The following is a 14,693-nucleotide window of genomic DNA, read 5'->3' as shown; positions in this document are numbered from 1 at the left end:
CACAGCAGAAATCTAAAATGTTACGTAGAGAAGTACCAGAAGCAGCAAGACCCAGGGCAGCCTCACTCGGCACCAAGCTAGCCACTGTGGCTCACACCTGGAAAAGAGTCTGTGGCAGCACACAAGGGGCAGCCCCTCAGCCCTTACAGGTTGCACTTCCCACAGTCAGCACAGCGAACTCTGGAGGAACACATATCAGGCCCACTCCAACAGCCAGCTCCAGGGGCTAGGCTAGCTCAAGACGTCCTTTCCCCAGAGCTGGTGTTGGTTACAGCAATGCGACTGACCACCCCACCCATGCTCCTGCCTCCTGGGAGGAGTCTCTAGACAAGTGTCCACCTTGGTGGGCACAGGAGCTAAGACTGGCTCTGAGCGTTGGGGATTGGGGTCAAATGCCCGCACAGCTTCACTCTCTAGCCAGCAAACCTCATGTCATTCTCTGTGCAGAGTTGAGTCTACCTCACACCATCAGCAAGCTCCAGAGCTGACCATGGGGTGAGCCACGTGTCAGTCACTTTTCTGTTACCATGATAACATACATAATACCATCATGAAGCTAAGTGGAAGAAAAAGTCAGCTCATGGGTCTAACCCATGGTCACTTGGTGACACGGTCACTTGGTGACTTGGCTTTTGGATCTGTGGCAAGGCACCCATTGTGGCGGGAACACATGGAGTTCTTTGTGGTGGCTGGAAAGCAAAGGGAAAGGAAGGAGAGGCCAGGGTTCCCAAGTCCCCTTCATGGGCACATCCCTCAGTTACCAAACTTTGTCCCACTAGGCCCTACCTCTTAAAGGTCCCATGGACTCTCAAGAATGCCAGGAGGTGGGGTCCAGTCTTTAACCCAGAGCCTTTGCAAGACATGTCTCCATGCAGCTGAGAATCGTTCTTTACAGACTCTGTACTCTTCACTGGTCTCCTTTCCACACTCAGAGAATGCTGTGCAGGCCTTCAGGCAACAGCTCACACCTTCCAGTAGATAGCTTGCCTATTTATAAATTCAGAGGCAACTCTCAAAACATCCATTACTATACCCAAAATACCACAAACTAGCCCACATACAGTCAAGAGGTCTGTTCAGCTCACAGATCTAAAAGCTGGGTGATCCGAGACCATGCGGCCACCCCTTGTAAGGGCTTTCTTGCTCCAGGGGAACTCTCCCCACACAGTGCAGAGAATGAACTAGGGTGACAGCACCAAGACCTGGCTCACAGAGTCAAAATCTCACTGGCTCATGCTTCACCCACTGTGCCCTTTAACCTCAAAAGAAGGTCCTGCCTGCAGATCCCACAGCACAGCCATTTCTGCTCTCCTAAATAGCTCATAATGGGGACTAAATCTCAATCCTGTTTGGGTGAGAACATTTAAACTCTCATGATTGAATATGCAAACCAAGTATGCATATCATATATGACCTTTCCAAGTTCAGTTATATCCACACAACTCCAGGGTAACAAGAGGTTCACCAATGTGCACGGTAGGAGAATTGGCAGCATAAGCCTTGGGAATATTTCTCGGGGGTAGAAATGTCCTATGGACCAGTTTGGGAGACATACCTGGTCAGATATGTAAGCTGTCATGGGGGCCCAATGCCTTCTCTCACAAGTCAGTCATCTCAACACAGTGTTGCTGAGAAGGCTCCCGAGGAAAAGAGTGGCTCAGAGATGGGGGACAGTCCTGCCTCTCAACCCTTGTCATTCTCTTTCTGAACAGTCAGAAGATGACATTGACGTCTTGGCTTTCGGCAAGCAGCAGCCCAAGAGTATCGCAAACCCTTTGTATGAGACCTCAACACCAGCATCCCCCGAGTCCTCCTGTGACCCCTTCCCAGTGAGTTTGCACTTCACTCTAGGCCAGGGTTCATCTGGGGTACAGAATGCTGCCTTCCAACAAAGATCAGTGGAGCTGCACTTCGGGAAGAGCACCCTTCTAGAATGTCTCAGATAGCATGCCTAGAACCCACTTTTCTGTTCAGAATGTCCATCTTTTGGGTAGATGACACAAGCCTCAAGCCAGAGGCTGCCTCACCTCTACCATATGGCGGGGTGTGGGAGGATGCTAAGCCTGAGAGTCCTTCCCTTAGCTATGCCCATCAACTCTGCCTGGGCAGAGCCACTGTTTGCTTGGGCAGTTGCCTTTGCTTAAGGAGGTCTTTCCCAGGTGATGTTCTGATTTAGACTTCCAAAGAACCATTCATTTATTGAGTTGGTGAGGCTTCAGCTTGGATGGGAGTACTCTGACTTTAACCCAGGCTAACCCAGTGGAGGGCACCTCATTCACATTAAATGTGAAAGGTAACTTGCCTGTCACTTTTTTTTTTTTTTTTTTTTTTTTTTTTTTTTTTTATCAGTTCTGGACTAAGAAGCTAGGGAAAGGTGTTTCCCCGTTATGTAACCATGAAAACCCTTGCCAACCAGTGAGCTGGCTGTCCTTGTCTGACCAGCACAACAGACTGACAAGTGTTCTTTCGGCCGAGGCAACAGTTGAGTCTTGGCTTATATGGATTAGCAGCTCTCCTGTAGCAGTAACCAAAGCCAGATGGTTGTTGTCAGTGTAGTGTTTAGAACACATATTTCTCCCACAAATCATAATATAATTCAGTTTTTTAAAAATTACTCTGAAAATCCCATTAAATCAAATACATATAGTATTTATTTACTTAATTGACACAAGGCCCTGCTATGTAGCTTTGACTGGCCTGGAACTCTCTATATAGAGCAGGCTTTCCAGAACTCAAGAGATTCACCTCCTTCTGCCTCTCAAGTGCTGGGATGAGAGGCATGTGCCACCATAGCTGGCTGTGCAGTTGACTTTTTACAGCTTATTACTGAAACACTACAAAGCTTTCTTGCAAAACACTTTAAGACGCTTTATTGCAGTAGATGCAAATCCTGAGTCTGCACCCTGTGGAATTCGTGTGTATGGCAGCAGACTGGAGACTGAATTACCTTCGCTCTGCTAGGCTGGAAAATAACCACATCACAAAGATTAGGTTTTTTCTAACCCACATAAAAATGTTGTGTCCAAATTTCAACTGTGGGCTTTGCTGGATTATGGGTTTATTTCTGTTGGCATCATTCCATTGAAACCACCGTCATTTTAAACATTTATGGGGCATGAGGTTAAGCTATTCAGTGCCTTCCATATCTTCCCATATTTTGCCTTAAGGGCACCTTCAGCTTTACACACATCAGAGTCACCAGAAGCAAAGGGACAGCATTCTAGAGGCAGGATTCAGCTAAACTCAGTCAGAACCAGTTGCCCAAAGGCTCCAGTGCCAGGACTCCTGAGCCCAGGACACCAAGAAGCTATACTCTCTGCCTTTTATACCTGCCCATCTCTGTACATCCCAATGAGAAAACTTGGCTAACCAATGCTGCACTGGCAGGGAGTAGGGTGTCCTGAGTTCAGTATCTCCAAGGTTCGCAGTGACCATGCTTCAGTGTTTTCAGTATAAAGGAATGTCTGTAACCCCATTAATCACCATGGCTAAATGCAGTAGCTAACCCTCACACCGTCTTTGGGAACTAAGTATCCCTATGATACTGACAGAGACAGGAAGCAATATTGAGAAGCACACAAGCAATGTCAAGCAGCAAAACTTGAAGCATGGATGGGCCCAGCATAAGCAGCCCTAACCAGCACCCAGCCACACCCCAGCTCCCTCCCACATGAGGCAGCAGCTTGAGGGAAGGCTCCTGGGGCAAGGCATGCTTTAGGCCCACCCACCCCCTGTATGAAGCAGCATCAGGAGCAAAGGTTCAGTGAGGCCCAGAGCAGAGCAGTGTTCCCCCGGGAAGACTGCAGGAGGAGGAACATCCCTAACCCTAGTATCACAACCCTCTGTCTTCCAGGACTCTGGAGAACAGGAGCTGGAGAACAGCGACCCTCTGGGGGCACTGAGGTCCTGATGTGAGAAGCCAGCCACGTGAGCCCCGAGCCATCATAGTTCCACAGTGACTCCCCAGCTCCATCTGTCTCTTGGATCATTTGTTTTAAAGTATGATAACACTCAGAAGCCATACCTCACCCCTCTGGTTAATCTGGGGTTGTTGCCATGGGTAAGGGGCCATGTTGCCTGGATGACCAGAGGACCTCCACCTCCTTTGGGCCTCCACTGTGGTTTTCTGAACATTCTAGATGGTGCTTGATGATTATTTTCTGCCCTATCCTGTGGGCAGCTGTGACCTTGTGGTATTCTCCTATAGACTGTAAACACCAAAGGCAGGGCTTCACCTCATATGTTCTATATCCCAGTACCCAGAAGTACCTGCCACACCGGTGCACTCAATAAATATTTTGGGAACAAAGAGTCACTGTGTACCTAGGAGATATCAAACAATGAAAGCAAAATACACTTGCCAAGGCTCATTAGAGCCCTTCCAATTGGCCAACATTCTTATCAGTTATTTGATTTTGTTTCCTTGCGTTTACCTTATGCAAATGAGACTCCACTTCACACACACTAGAGCACTGGTCAAATGGTCCATCAGAAGACAAGCTTTGCTGAGGGTGTGGACAACTGGAACTCTCACGCCTTGCTGGTGGGAAATGTCTCAGCTCCACAGACAGCCCAATGGATTGTCACAGAACCCAGGACTAGCTCTCATAGGTCATACCCAAGAAGACTGATCACCGTAGGCTCACGTGTACTCATGGTGACATTGTTCATAACAGTCAAAAGGCAGGACACCAATGTGCACCGTCTGGTGTGACTGAGCTGTGCTGTATCCATGCAACACACCCCTGAAAGATGCTGCATTGCTATGTGCAAGTGTACCCTGACACTGTCAGAAAAGGAAGTGTTATCTGACCATACCATGTGCTTGTTATCCCTTACCCCCTCTACCTCCTTCCCTATCCTTCCTGCATAGCCCAGACTAGCCTTAAAGTCCAGACTCCCCTGTTTTAGCCTCCAGCATGCTAGGATCATAAGCTTAAGCTGTCAAACCCAGGTGTACAAAAAAAAAAAAAAAACAAAAAACAAAAAAACAAAAAAAAAAAAACAAAAACAAAAACAAAACAAAACCTTGAGATTGGAGAATTGGAAGTAGGACTAAATCGGCTTTAAAACCACCAGTCTGGTGACTTTTGCAGATAAGCAGCAGAAATCCAGAGAGACTGAGCAGCCTCAGTGCCAGGACTTGCTGGGATTGGGGCAGAACTGAGCGCTGTGTTCCCCAAGCCCAGGGCCTGCAAACTCACATCTGTGTATTTGGGATAAAGATTTCCACATACTGTAAACTTCTGGTCCTTTCTCGCTGTGGACAGTTGCTCACAACTCGGCAAACTTCAGTCACCTCATTAACATCCACACACCCTCCGACCCACCCACCTACTGGCTCCCTTCCCAGTTATCAGACAGCAGTGTCAGCAGGATGGAGTCACTATGGGGGACAGGGTGGAAGTCCAGGTTGAACAGATCTCAGGCTCCCCCCTCTTTTGCCTTACACCCCAAATCTCCTCATTCCATTCCATTAAAGGTTTGCCGAGTCAAGTCTATCTAAAGTTCTGAAACCCATAAAATGTGAGCTCTCTCCTAACTCCAGGAAACCAAAGTTGCCATAGCTCTCCAGAGAGGGACATCTACCTTAGAGACATCACACCATGAAGGAACAATGGCACATTTCCAGGAACCCCATCAACCCAAACAACAAATGTAGGCAGATTAGCCAGGAGACATGAATGAGGGTCTGTTCAGCACAGCGAGGGCATGGTGGTGCTACAGATGTGAAGTCTATACACACACACTTAAGATGTGTAAAGGTAAGGCATTCAATATTTATACTTACCCAAACCCAGTAGCAAATTTCCTTAATATTCTTCAATCCCGTATTTCCTCAGCATGTCCTAGCTCCTTGGTTAATGACTATGAGTGAACAAGACAATGTACCCTGCCCCATCCCCCAACACCACCCCACCCTGCCAGCCGCCACCTGCCCGGGGCAGATATCACACAAGTTTCTATTTGTGACAGTCCTGAAGCCCAGAAACAAGCTACATTTTGCCCTTCCCAACCCACTTTGTGGTTCCCTTTGCTTCCTTCTTTTGAGGTAATAGAAATCAAACTCAGGTCCTCAGGCATGCTGGGTAAGCACTTTCCCACTGAGCTGTACTCCCAACCCCAGGGTTGGTTTTTTTTGTTTGTTTTGTTTTTTTGTTTTTTTTTTGTTTTTTTTTAATCTTTGATTTCTTTTCATAGAGATGACCTCACATCTGGGGGAAAACCATGTTTTGCAACTGACTTAAGCACCCATAACCGACGGCCCACCAACACACACACCAGATACAATTCAAGCTTTTATTTGGCTTTAAGTTCATTATCACAACACATACAATCAACAGGTAGAATAAATAGCAAAAATTCACATTCCGAATAAATAGTAAACCTACTTTGCATTTATCATGCCTGATAACCACACAGGCACAATTGTCCCACGACACAGTGAGGAAATGGGCCTTCATTGGAGCTCAAGCCTGCGCTAACAGGAAAAAACGCAGGAACAGACTGGAGACAAAAGCTTCATGCAGGGAGGTTTTACAAGGGGCACTGCTGGGGTGTTGGGACAGACACCCGGGAGGGGAAGGGGCACCAAAATGCAAGGCAAGCACAGGAAGGTCTTGTAGCCCCAAAGGGAGCTCCAGAGCTGTCCCCCAAAGTAGTGTTGGAGAGACCAGGCCCTCATCTCTTCATAGTCATGGATTACACACCCCCAGGAAAGGCATACGATCAGGGGCAAGGCAGGGCTGCGAATCGAGGAAATGCTCAAAGAGAAACACATCAGCCGGCAACACTCCCAGCCCCTGGGATGAACCGACCTTCAGTCCTGAGCCCAGCAGAGTCATAAAAGGAGCAACAACTCGTAACTTAAATCCACACAGTAATCTCCGTAGGAACTGCAAACACACTCAGCACTGACCAGCCATGCAGAGACAGATACATGTGGTAGACAGGGTGGCTAAAGGGACATGGCGCACTGGCTTGGATCTTCCACTGACTACTCAAGCTGGAAGGCTGCTCCACATGCTCTAAGCAAAGAATCTTGCCATCCAAGCAGGAGCCAGCAAGCCACAGTCTGTGCTAGTGAATCGAATCCCAATGGAACAGTATATCCATTCCTACAGAAGCCGCAGCGGGAGCAGCCTGCAAAGTTTGAAAATGGTTCCCTTGTTAGAAAAGAGGCCCCTCCTCTTCCTTCCCTTTGCTTAACCTGTCCGTGGTCTGAAACGTTAGCTGAACTCAAGAACCTAGTTCCCAAATATTAAGGCCAAAAACATAAATAAATATAAATAACAAGAAAAATAAAAGAGAAAGAAAACAACCCATCCAACCAAAGGAAGTCATGCCAGGCCTGGTGGTACACGCCTCTTATCCCAGCATTCTATGGGGGCAGAAACAAGCAGATCTCTCTAAGTCTAGGACCCACCTGCTCTACATAGTAACTTCCAGACCAGCCAGAGCTACATACTGAGACCCTGTCCCAAACTAACAAACAGAAGAAAATCCTCAGGAGGGAAAGGATGGAGGGGCTCCCTAAGCAGCTGAAGAGAACTCCCAAGGAGCCCTGCATCTGGCCAGATTTAGTCTCTTGAGCATTTTAGTCAAGAGCCCCAGGAGGATTTGGCAGCCAGTGAGCTGTTTGGATAAGATGGAATTGCAGCGTTTAACACTTGCTGAGGGGAGGGGAAGCCATTTAGTCCCCTCAAAGCTAAATTAGGCAGGAGGCAGGAGAGCGTTTCACTTCTCCCTTATTTCGATAAATAAGAGGGCTGATGCGATCAAAGCACCCAGTAATTTAGTCTGAGATCTGACCGAATCAGCAGCAGGTGTATTAACGGTGAAGGAGGGGAGAACTGATGGGGAGAGACAGGACAGAGACGGACAAGGGTAGAAAGCAGAGGTCAAAGGAGGAAGGGGGGAGGGGAGAAAGCAGAGGGGGAGAGACGGGGAAGACAGAAGGAGGGAGAGGGAAGAGGCGTGCCATCTTAGGAGGGAAATAAGAGCTTCAAACACCCAGCACCTGAGATATTTTTAAAGCCCAGCTCTCCCCTGAAAAAGCAACACTTGAAAACCCCAGCAGTGCGAAGCGCTCCAGCAGCCCCTGCTGACACGGTGACCATGATGGACAGCACCCTGTCAGGGACCGCCCCTTAGACTGAATTTTTGTTCACATGATTCTTAGAAAATCAGTCTAAGCAATGTCAAAAAAAAAAACAAAAAAAAAAAAACCCTACAATTTAAAGATATTAAAAATAATTTTACTGTTCGATTTACAATTTGATTTTTTTTAAAGGTGGAAACAAGGCCTGCCTTCCCTTTTACCTATACCATCCTCAATGTGCACACAAAAGAATACTCTAGAAAGAACAGATACCAGTGCAGTGGGTCAGACTCCCAGCCAAGAGTCCCAGGAACGAGCTAAAACTTGTCCCCCAACCACACTAGATGAGGACCATAACACAGTGGAAATGCCCCTGTTTTTCCTACAGGGAGGCTGTGCCAGCCTACGCTGCCAGAGCACGGTTTCTGTGTGCAGTCGTCTGCAGCTGCTGGTCTGGTGCGACATCCCAGCTGACCCCAGTACTGTCCCGCTTGGGGACCCCAAGACTGTGATCCTTGTACACAAGAATAGGTTGTAAAATTCATTTCTCAAACCCAGGAGATGTTTTCCTCCCCCAAGGCTTAGGTCACCTACTATAAGCACAAGGAAGCAGTTCCACCTTAATCTGGAGTAAACGAACCCTGGAAACTGGCATCTGGTCTACCCTTCTTCATTCTACTCCTACAAAGCACGAGTTAGGGGCATTCCGAGCAGCATGCATCCTTATAGGACCCTGACACTGAACAGCTGCCACGGCTAACACGGGAATGCCCATCCCGTTCTGAGCAGAATGCTGAGCCGCAGCGTTTAGAACAGAAGAAGCGGGGAGGGGGCTTGAAAGGTCGCCTTCGCAACAATGTCAAACACTACCAACATCAAAGATCCCATGTTAATACACGGCATTACAGTGAATGCTGCACAGTTCATTTAACCTCTGCATACTGGTAAGCAATCCGCAACAGGCCAAGGCCGCAGCCCCTCAACAGCTGGTGAGGATCTACTCATTGCAGTGACGACACCAAAGAGCGGGCGCTCACTACAAGTCTCCTTCACAGCCCTGCCTTTCTTTATATGTATGCATGCCACACCACAGTTGCATGCCTGTAATACAACACTCAGGAGGCTGAGGCAGGAGGATTGAGTCCAAGGCCAGCCCAGGCTCCATAGCAAGACCCTAACTGGGGGGTAGGAGGTGGGGGGATACAGGGGTAAAGGAGGGGGAAAGGAGAGGAGAAGAAAGAAGCAGCAGCTATGGCGACAGCAGCTATGGCGGCAGCAGCACCACCACATTAGCACAAAAGCTTACAAGAGTCAGGCCACATGAGACAAGGCTAATCTGGCCATGACCATTTGCAATGAACATGGCATTAAACAGAACTGTGTCGATAACAGCAGCCACTCCTGTGGTGCCCAAGCATCAAATATGTTCAAAGATACTGCAATCAGATGTAATAAAGGATTCTTCCCTCCAGAGGGGGAAGGGTAGAAGAGATTTCTCCAGCTTGGTTCTCAGCATGAAATGTAGCGATCCCAGTTCCCACCAGCGAGCTGTCTGTGCTGGGTGTCCTAGCACACAGGCTAGCGCTGGCCACAGGCTGAGTCCCAAGGCTTTGAGTCTTTCTTGTCTTCTATCACGTCGAGCAGACTGGCTGAAAGGCAATTTTAGCAGAGTAGCTGTCTCCTCTTGCCTTTCCTGGGGAGGAGGGAACCTACCCATCACCCCTTGGGGCAGACAAAGCAAGTATACACTGAGGACAAATGCTTCTGGTTCTCCTTCAACGAAGTCATTGTGGGGGGCTGTGATTTCTATGTGAAAATCTCTTTGAAAGCTTAAGACCAGAAGACCGGGGGAACTGGCCACAGGTAGGGCTACACCCTCAGCAACCTGCTCCCTGTTGTCTCTGCAGATCACACGCCCTTGCGGTCCCCAGTGTTGCATGTAAACAACCAAGAAATGTCTCACAGAATCAGGAAGTGTCCACTCTTGCCCCACGGAACACAGCCAGCCATCAAGAGGTTTCACTCGTCAAGAGGTCTGGCGTTGCTGGTTCCACGATAAACAAGGCAACACCACAGTGTTTCAACACCGTTGTGTGGAGAAGGGACAGGAGGCCTCAGGCAGCCAGCTCCTGTCTCAACCTGGACAGGACAGTATTCATGGTAAGGTAGAAAAAAATACAAAAGGCGTATCTGACTCTGAGAAGCAACTCTCAGGCTACTTGACCCGCTGTGAGGCCACGAATGCTTCTGGCTTTTTCCTCAGGCAAACACAGGATTACTTGGCCTGCGCCTCCTGCAGCAGAGGGGCTTTGGAGGCAGACGGGCTGTCCGACCACGCAGGAAGCTCGTGCTGCAGGGGAGTCCTTCTGGGGTAGAATGTGTGGTGGACGTCGTAGTTCAGGAGGCAGCTCAGAGACGCCATGTAGATGTCAGCGAACCTCGACAGGCGCCTCAGGAAGTAGGTTGGATTCTGGTCTGTGCGGAACAAGCTCCCAAACTGGGCGTTGAAGAAACTTTTGGTCATTTCTCTGAAATTTCATGAAGGAAAAAGAAAGCAACAGAGAAAAGTTTTAAAGGTTTTGTTGGTTTTTTAAATACTTGAGTAAAAATATCTTTAAAACAAAACCTACTGGAGAGAAAAGGCAGCCAATTAGCCAAGGACAGACCGAATATCAATCAGGAAAAACCCCATGAGCCAGGTCTGGGGCCCACACCCATAATCTCAGCACCAGGGGCTGAGGTCAGATTAGGAAGTCAGCCTGGGCTACATAGATTATGGGGCCCATGCCTGTAACTTCAGCACCAGGTTGCTGAGGTTAGATCAGGAAGCCAGCCTACACTACACAATGAGCCAGATATAGGGCTCACGCCTGTAACCTGAACACCAGGGGGCTTGGGTTAGAAGATCAAGAAGCTAGCCTGGGCTATACAATGAGACCCTGTCTTACAAAACAAATAAACAAACCACAGAACACCATCTGTCCAGCCAACTCTCAAAACAGCCTTTACATTCCCGACTCCTGTGCCAGTTAACACACAGTTAACTGCATTGTGAACTGTGTGCCATTCAGAGCGGGCAGAGCCGATTCAGAGGCACTGAGCCAAAGAATTCTCCGTGTTGCCAAGAACTAAGCATAAAGTAAAATGCTGTAAAGCACTCTCTCCTGGAGGAATTATAAATATTGCAATCACCACCTCCCAGTACAGACCTTCACATGCTGGCACGGCCCTCCTAGCCTATCCTGCAGTATCTTCAGTCAGTCAGTCACCAAAGCCACGGTGTTTCCCCTCTGCGGTCAAACCTCTGTGTATTCCTATCAGCATCCTCCACACACAGACTACTCCTGGATCAACACCATTTGAACAGTGTTAGATCCGTTACAAACACAGGAAACACTTAACTCGTTACACAACTGTGCATCAGAGCCACACACTAATAACAGTTGTCTGTTGTCACCGGAGACCGACAGATGCAACAACCAAATGACCACAGCTGTGACCACCCCAGCTAGGTCTCTGCAGGTGAACATCGTAAATGGTATTTAAACTTTCTCTGCAACATCTCTTTATGATGTTGAAATGAAAGCCGGCAGGGGCTGGATAGATGGCCCAGTGGCTAAGAACACTTTCTGTTCTTACAGAGGACCTGTGTGTGATGACAAGTGCCCACGTGGCAGCCCACAACCATCCATAATATCCAGGGGATCTGACGTCCTCTTCTGACCTCCTAGACCACAAGGCAAGCACGAGATGCAGACTTACATGCAGGCAAAACACTCCTACCCATTAAAACAAAACAAAAACAACAAAACAAACAAACAAAACAAACAAACAAACAAAAAAAACCCAAAGACATGGCGATGTTAGAGATGTGAAGCCATCTGGAAACCTCTGGCAGGTGAGCACTTTAGGTTCCTGGAAGTGAGTCACCCATGCACTGGACCCCAGGCCTTCAGAGACAGCCCCCCCCCCCCACATCACCTCCTTTCCCATTCTCCTCCACTCCACATTTTTACAGCAAAACAAATCAAATCAGAATATGCCCTGAGCTGCCCACCAATCTGAGGAAGAGGCAAGGAAGAGACTCACACAAGCTTGGCCTCTGCAGAACCTCTCAACATCCCTTGTTAACTTAAACTGCCATCACTCAGGGACCAGAACCCCAGAAACAACCAGCTTCCAATCTCAGGCTATGCCAGGGCATGGGACCAACCGAATAGTTCACTGAGTGTGAGAACATCCATCAAGAGAAGGCTCCCTGTGGGCAACTGTCTCCCTAAGGACACACTGATGAGAATTCTGACAAGCAGAAGGCTTTCCTCACCAAGAAAAGCTGGGGGCACATTCCTGAAAGAGCAGGGAGTATAACTAGACCTCAGAGCCAGCCCCCAGCACTATCCTAACAGCCAACCACTGACAACTGAGCTGCTAGTCAAGGCTGGGAGGAAAAACATGGGAAAGCCACCTCTCACAAGGCTTTCAATGGCAAAGGCAGAGGACAGATGGAGATCACAGCTGGCTTTGAAGAAACACCACAGGTCACCGTCAGCAGAGAACTGATCGTGGATACTCAGGAGTCATGGTCACACTTGGGAGCTAAAATAGGATGTTTCCTGATGTCACCTCGGATGCGCAGAGCATACCAAGGGCAGGATGGGTATCCGTAGGTGATGAACAGAACAGGCTCACCTCATCTCCTTCCTCTCCTTTTTCCACTCCTGCAAAACCAGCTGTGACTCGGCATCTCTGTGGACCTGCAGGGACATAAGTCAACAGTTTCCAGGGCTCTGCTTTCAAACACAAGCAGTAAGAATTTCTTACATGAAGGAACCCTTCCTACTCCTTAGGTCTAACAGGCAGGCACCTGTGTGAAGTACCCATTTTCCCAAGAGAAAGCCTGGCTTCTTGACACACACAGAGAAGCTTCAGCTGTCCATTATTAGAAACCTAAGGTGCCAGCTGGTGTTATGTCAACTTGACACACAAACTAGAGTCTTCAGAAAAGAGGGAATCTTGATTGAAAAAAATGCATTCGTAAGATCCAGCTCTAAGGCATTTTCTTAATTAGTGATTGACAGGGGAGGGTCCAACCCATTGTGGGTGGTGCCATCCTGGACTGGTGGTCTTGGGTTCTATCAAAAAGCAGACTGAGCAAGCCATGAGGAGCAAGCCAGGAAGTGCCTCCCAAAGACCTCCTGGCCACATCTGCCCAACTCAATAGTCAACAAGACAAAACCTGTCCTGGCTGAGCCCAAGACTTGAGTTTCTTGCCTGGTATCTGTCACCACCCATAAAGTAGCTGTCACTGAAAATATCCTATCTGTGCTCTACTGCAGCACCAGGTCCCTGAGCTGGCGCCACTGTGAGTTTTGAGAGTGGTTCTACAGGCATGTTTTTTAGTTAGTGTTCACATTTTTCTTTCTCTATGCACATGGGTGTTTTGCCTGCATGTGTGTCTGTGCCCAAGGTGACTACAAGAAGGTATCAGATACCCAGGGACTACAATTACAGATACCATGTGGGTGCTAGGAATCCAACATGAGACCTCTGGCAAAGTACAGCCAGTCCTCTTAACTCCTGAACCATCTCTACAGCCCTGGGGTCCACATTTTAAATTAAAAAATTACCCACCACAGAATCTAGAGGTAAAATCCACAGGGTACCTTGAGGAACTTCTAGACATACAAAATATGGGGGGAGGGAAAGAGGTGTGTGTGTGTGTGTGTGTGTGTGTGTGTGTGTGTGTGTGTGTGCGCGCGCGCGCTCCAGCATGTGTGCATGCATTCATTCAGTGCCCACTGAATACCAGGCTTCCCTGTGCCAGATACTGAAGGCACAACAGGCAAAAAGGTGGCAGCCACTGTGGGAACAGGCCATAGCAAAACCCTGGGACAGCCCAATCTTCAGCCTCAACTCTGGCCATCACTCCATCCTAATCCATAAACTAGGCCCCTGGGACCTCACATAAGCAGGAAGGAGCTCATTAGAGATGGAGTGTTTGTATCTCACATTCTTAAGCAGAAATGCTTACCTCCAAGCATGGTATTAGAAGGTCTGGCCTTAGAAGGGTAATTAACTCAAGAGTGGAAGGCTCTTATCAATGAGACCCGTGGCCTGATAAAGGAGACCTCAGAATTCTCCAACCTCTCTACCATATGAGACCAGATCTTACCAACAGTGACAGCTGGCACCTCAGTCGGGGACTTCCCAGACTCCAGAACTGCAGGAAGCAGGTGGTACCTAAGCCACTGGTGTATGGCAGACCAGCAGCAGCCCAGTATAAATGAGACAGATCTGAACAACACCTGCCAGAGGGAAGTCTCTGGGGTGGTAACTGAGCTGAGAAGTGCCAAAACTAATCTCTTTGTCAAAGGAGCTGCCAGAAGCCATGCAAATTCTCCGATGCACTTCCAACCCTCAGGTGAACCCAGCACAGGCTCTGTAGACGGAAAGAGCGGACTAGAAGCTCCAAGTTCAAGGACCGTTCTCCAGGCCAGCGTTGCCAGAGATGGGGCAGACAGTGTGACAGCCACCTCTGCTTCTCTACCACCAGTCCCAACATTCTTTCTAAGTTTTTTGTTTTTCTTATACA

At 48.4% G+C, this 14,693-nt stretch overlaps 2 protein-coding genes across 5 annotated transcripts in view; one reads left to right on the top strand and one right to left on the bottom strand.

Annotated features, from left to right (window-relative positions):
- Positions 1 to 4,389, top strand: part of Stab2 (stabilin 2) — a 170,818-nt gene extending 166,429 nt beyond the window's left edge. For all 3 annotated transcript variants that reach the window (XM_076919878.1, XM_076919877.1, XM_076919879.1), the window contains 2 exons: positions 1,713 to 1,829; positions 3,854 to 4,389. In XM_076919878.1, coding sequence (XP_076775993.1) covers positions 1,713 to 1,829; positions 3,854 to 3,910 — 174 coding nt within the window. In that variant the 3' untranslated portion in view covers positions 3,911 to 4,389. The remainder of the gene's footprint in view (positions 1 to 1,712; positions 1,830 to 3,853) is intronic.
- A 1,897-nt stretch (positions 4,390 to 6,286) lies between these two features.
- Positions 6,287 to 14,693, bottom strand: part of Nt5dc3 (5'-nucleotidase domain containing 3) — a 49,076-nt gene continuing 40,669 nt past the window's right edge. Inside the window, exons 13-14 of one of the 2 annotated variants that reach the window (XM_076919875.1) lie at positions 12,791 to 12,855; positions 6,287 to 10,629 (exon numbers count right to left, since the gene is read on the bottom strand). In XM_076919875.1, coding sequence (XP_076775990.1) covers positions 10,377 to 10,629; positions 12,791 to 12,855 — 318 coding nt within the window. In that variant the 3' untranslated portion in view covers positions 6,287 to 10,376. The remainder of the gene's footprint in view (positions 10,630 to 12,790; positions 12,856 to 14,693) is intronic. The other variant, XM_076919876.1, reaches the window with a different exon arrangement.

Source organism: Arvicanthis niloticus, chromosome 22 (genome assembly GCF_011762505.2).
Source record: "Arvicanthis niloticus isolate mArvNil1 chromosome 22, mArvNil1.pat.X, whole genome shotgun sequence".
In the NCBI taxonomy this organism is placed as follows: Eukaryota; Metazoa; Chordata; class Mammalia; order Rodentia; family Muridae; genus Arvicanthis; species Arvicanthis niloticus.
The sequence above is the reverse complement of the archived record's forward strand: the minus strand, read 5'-3'. Positions and strand labels throughout refer to the sequence as shown.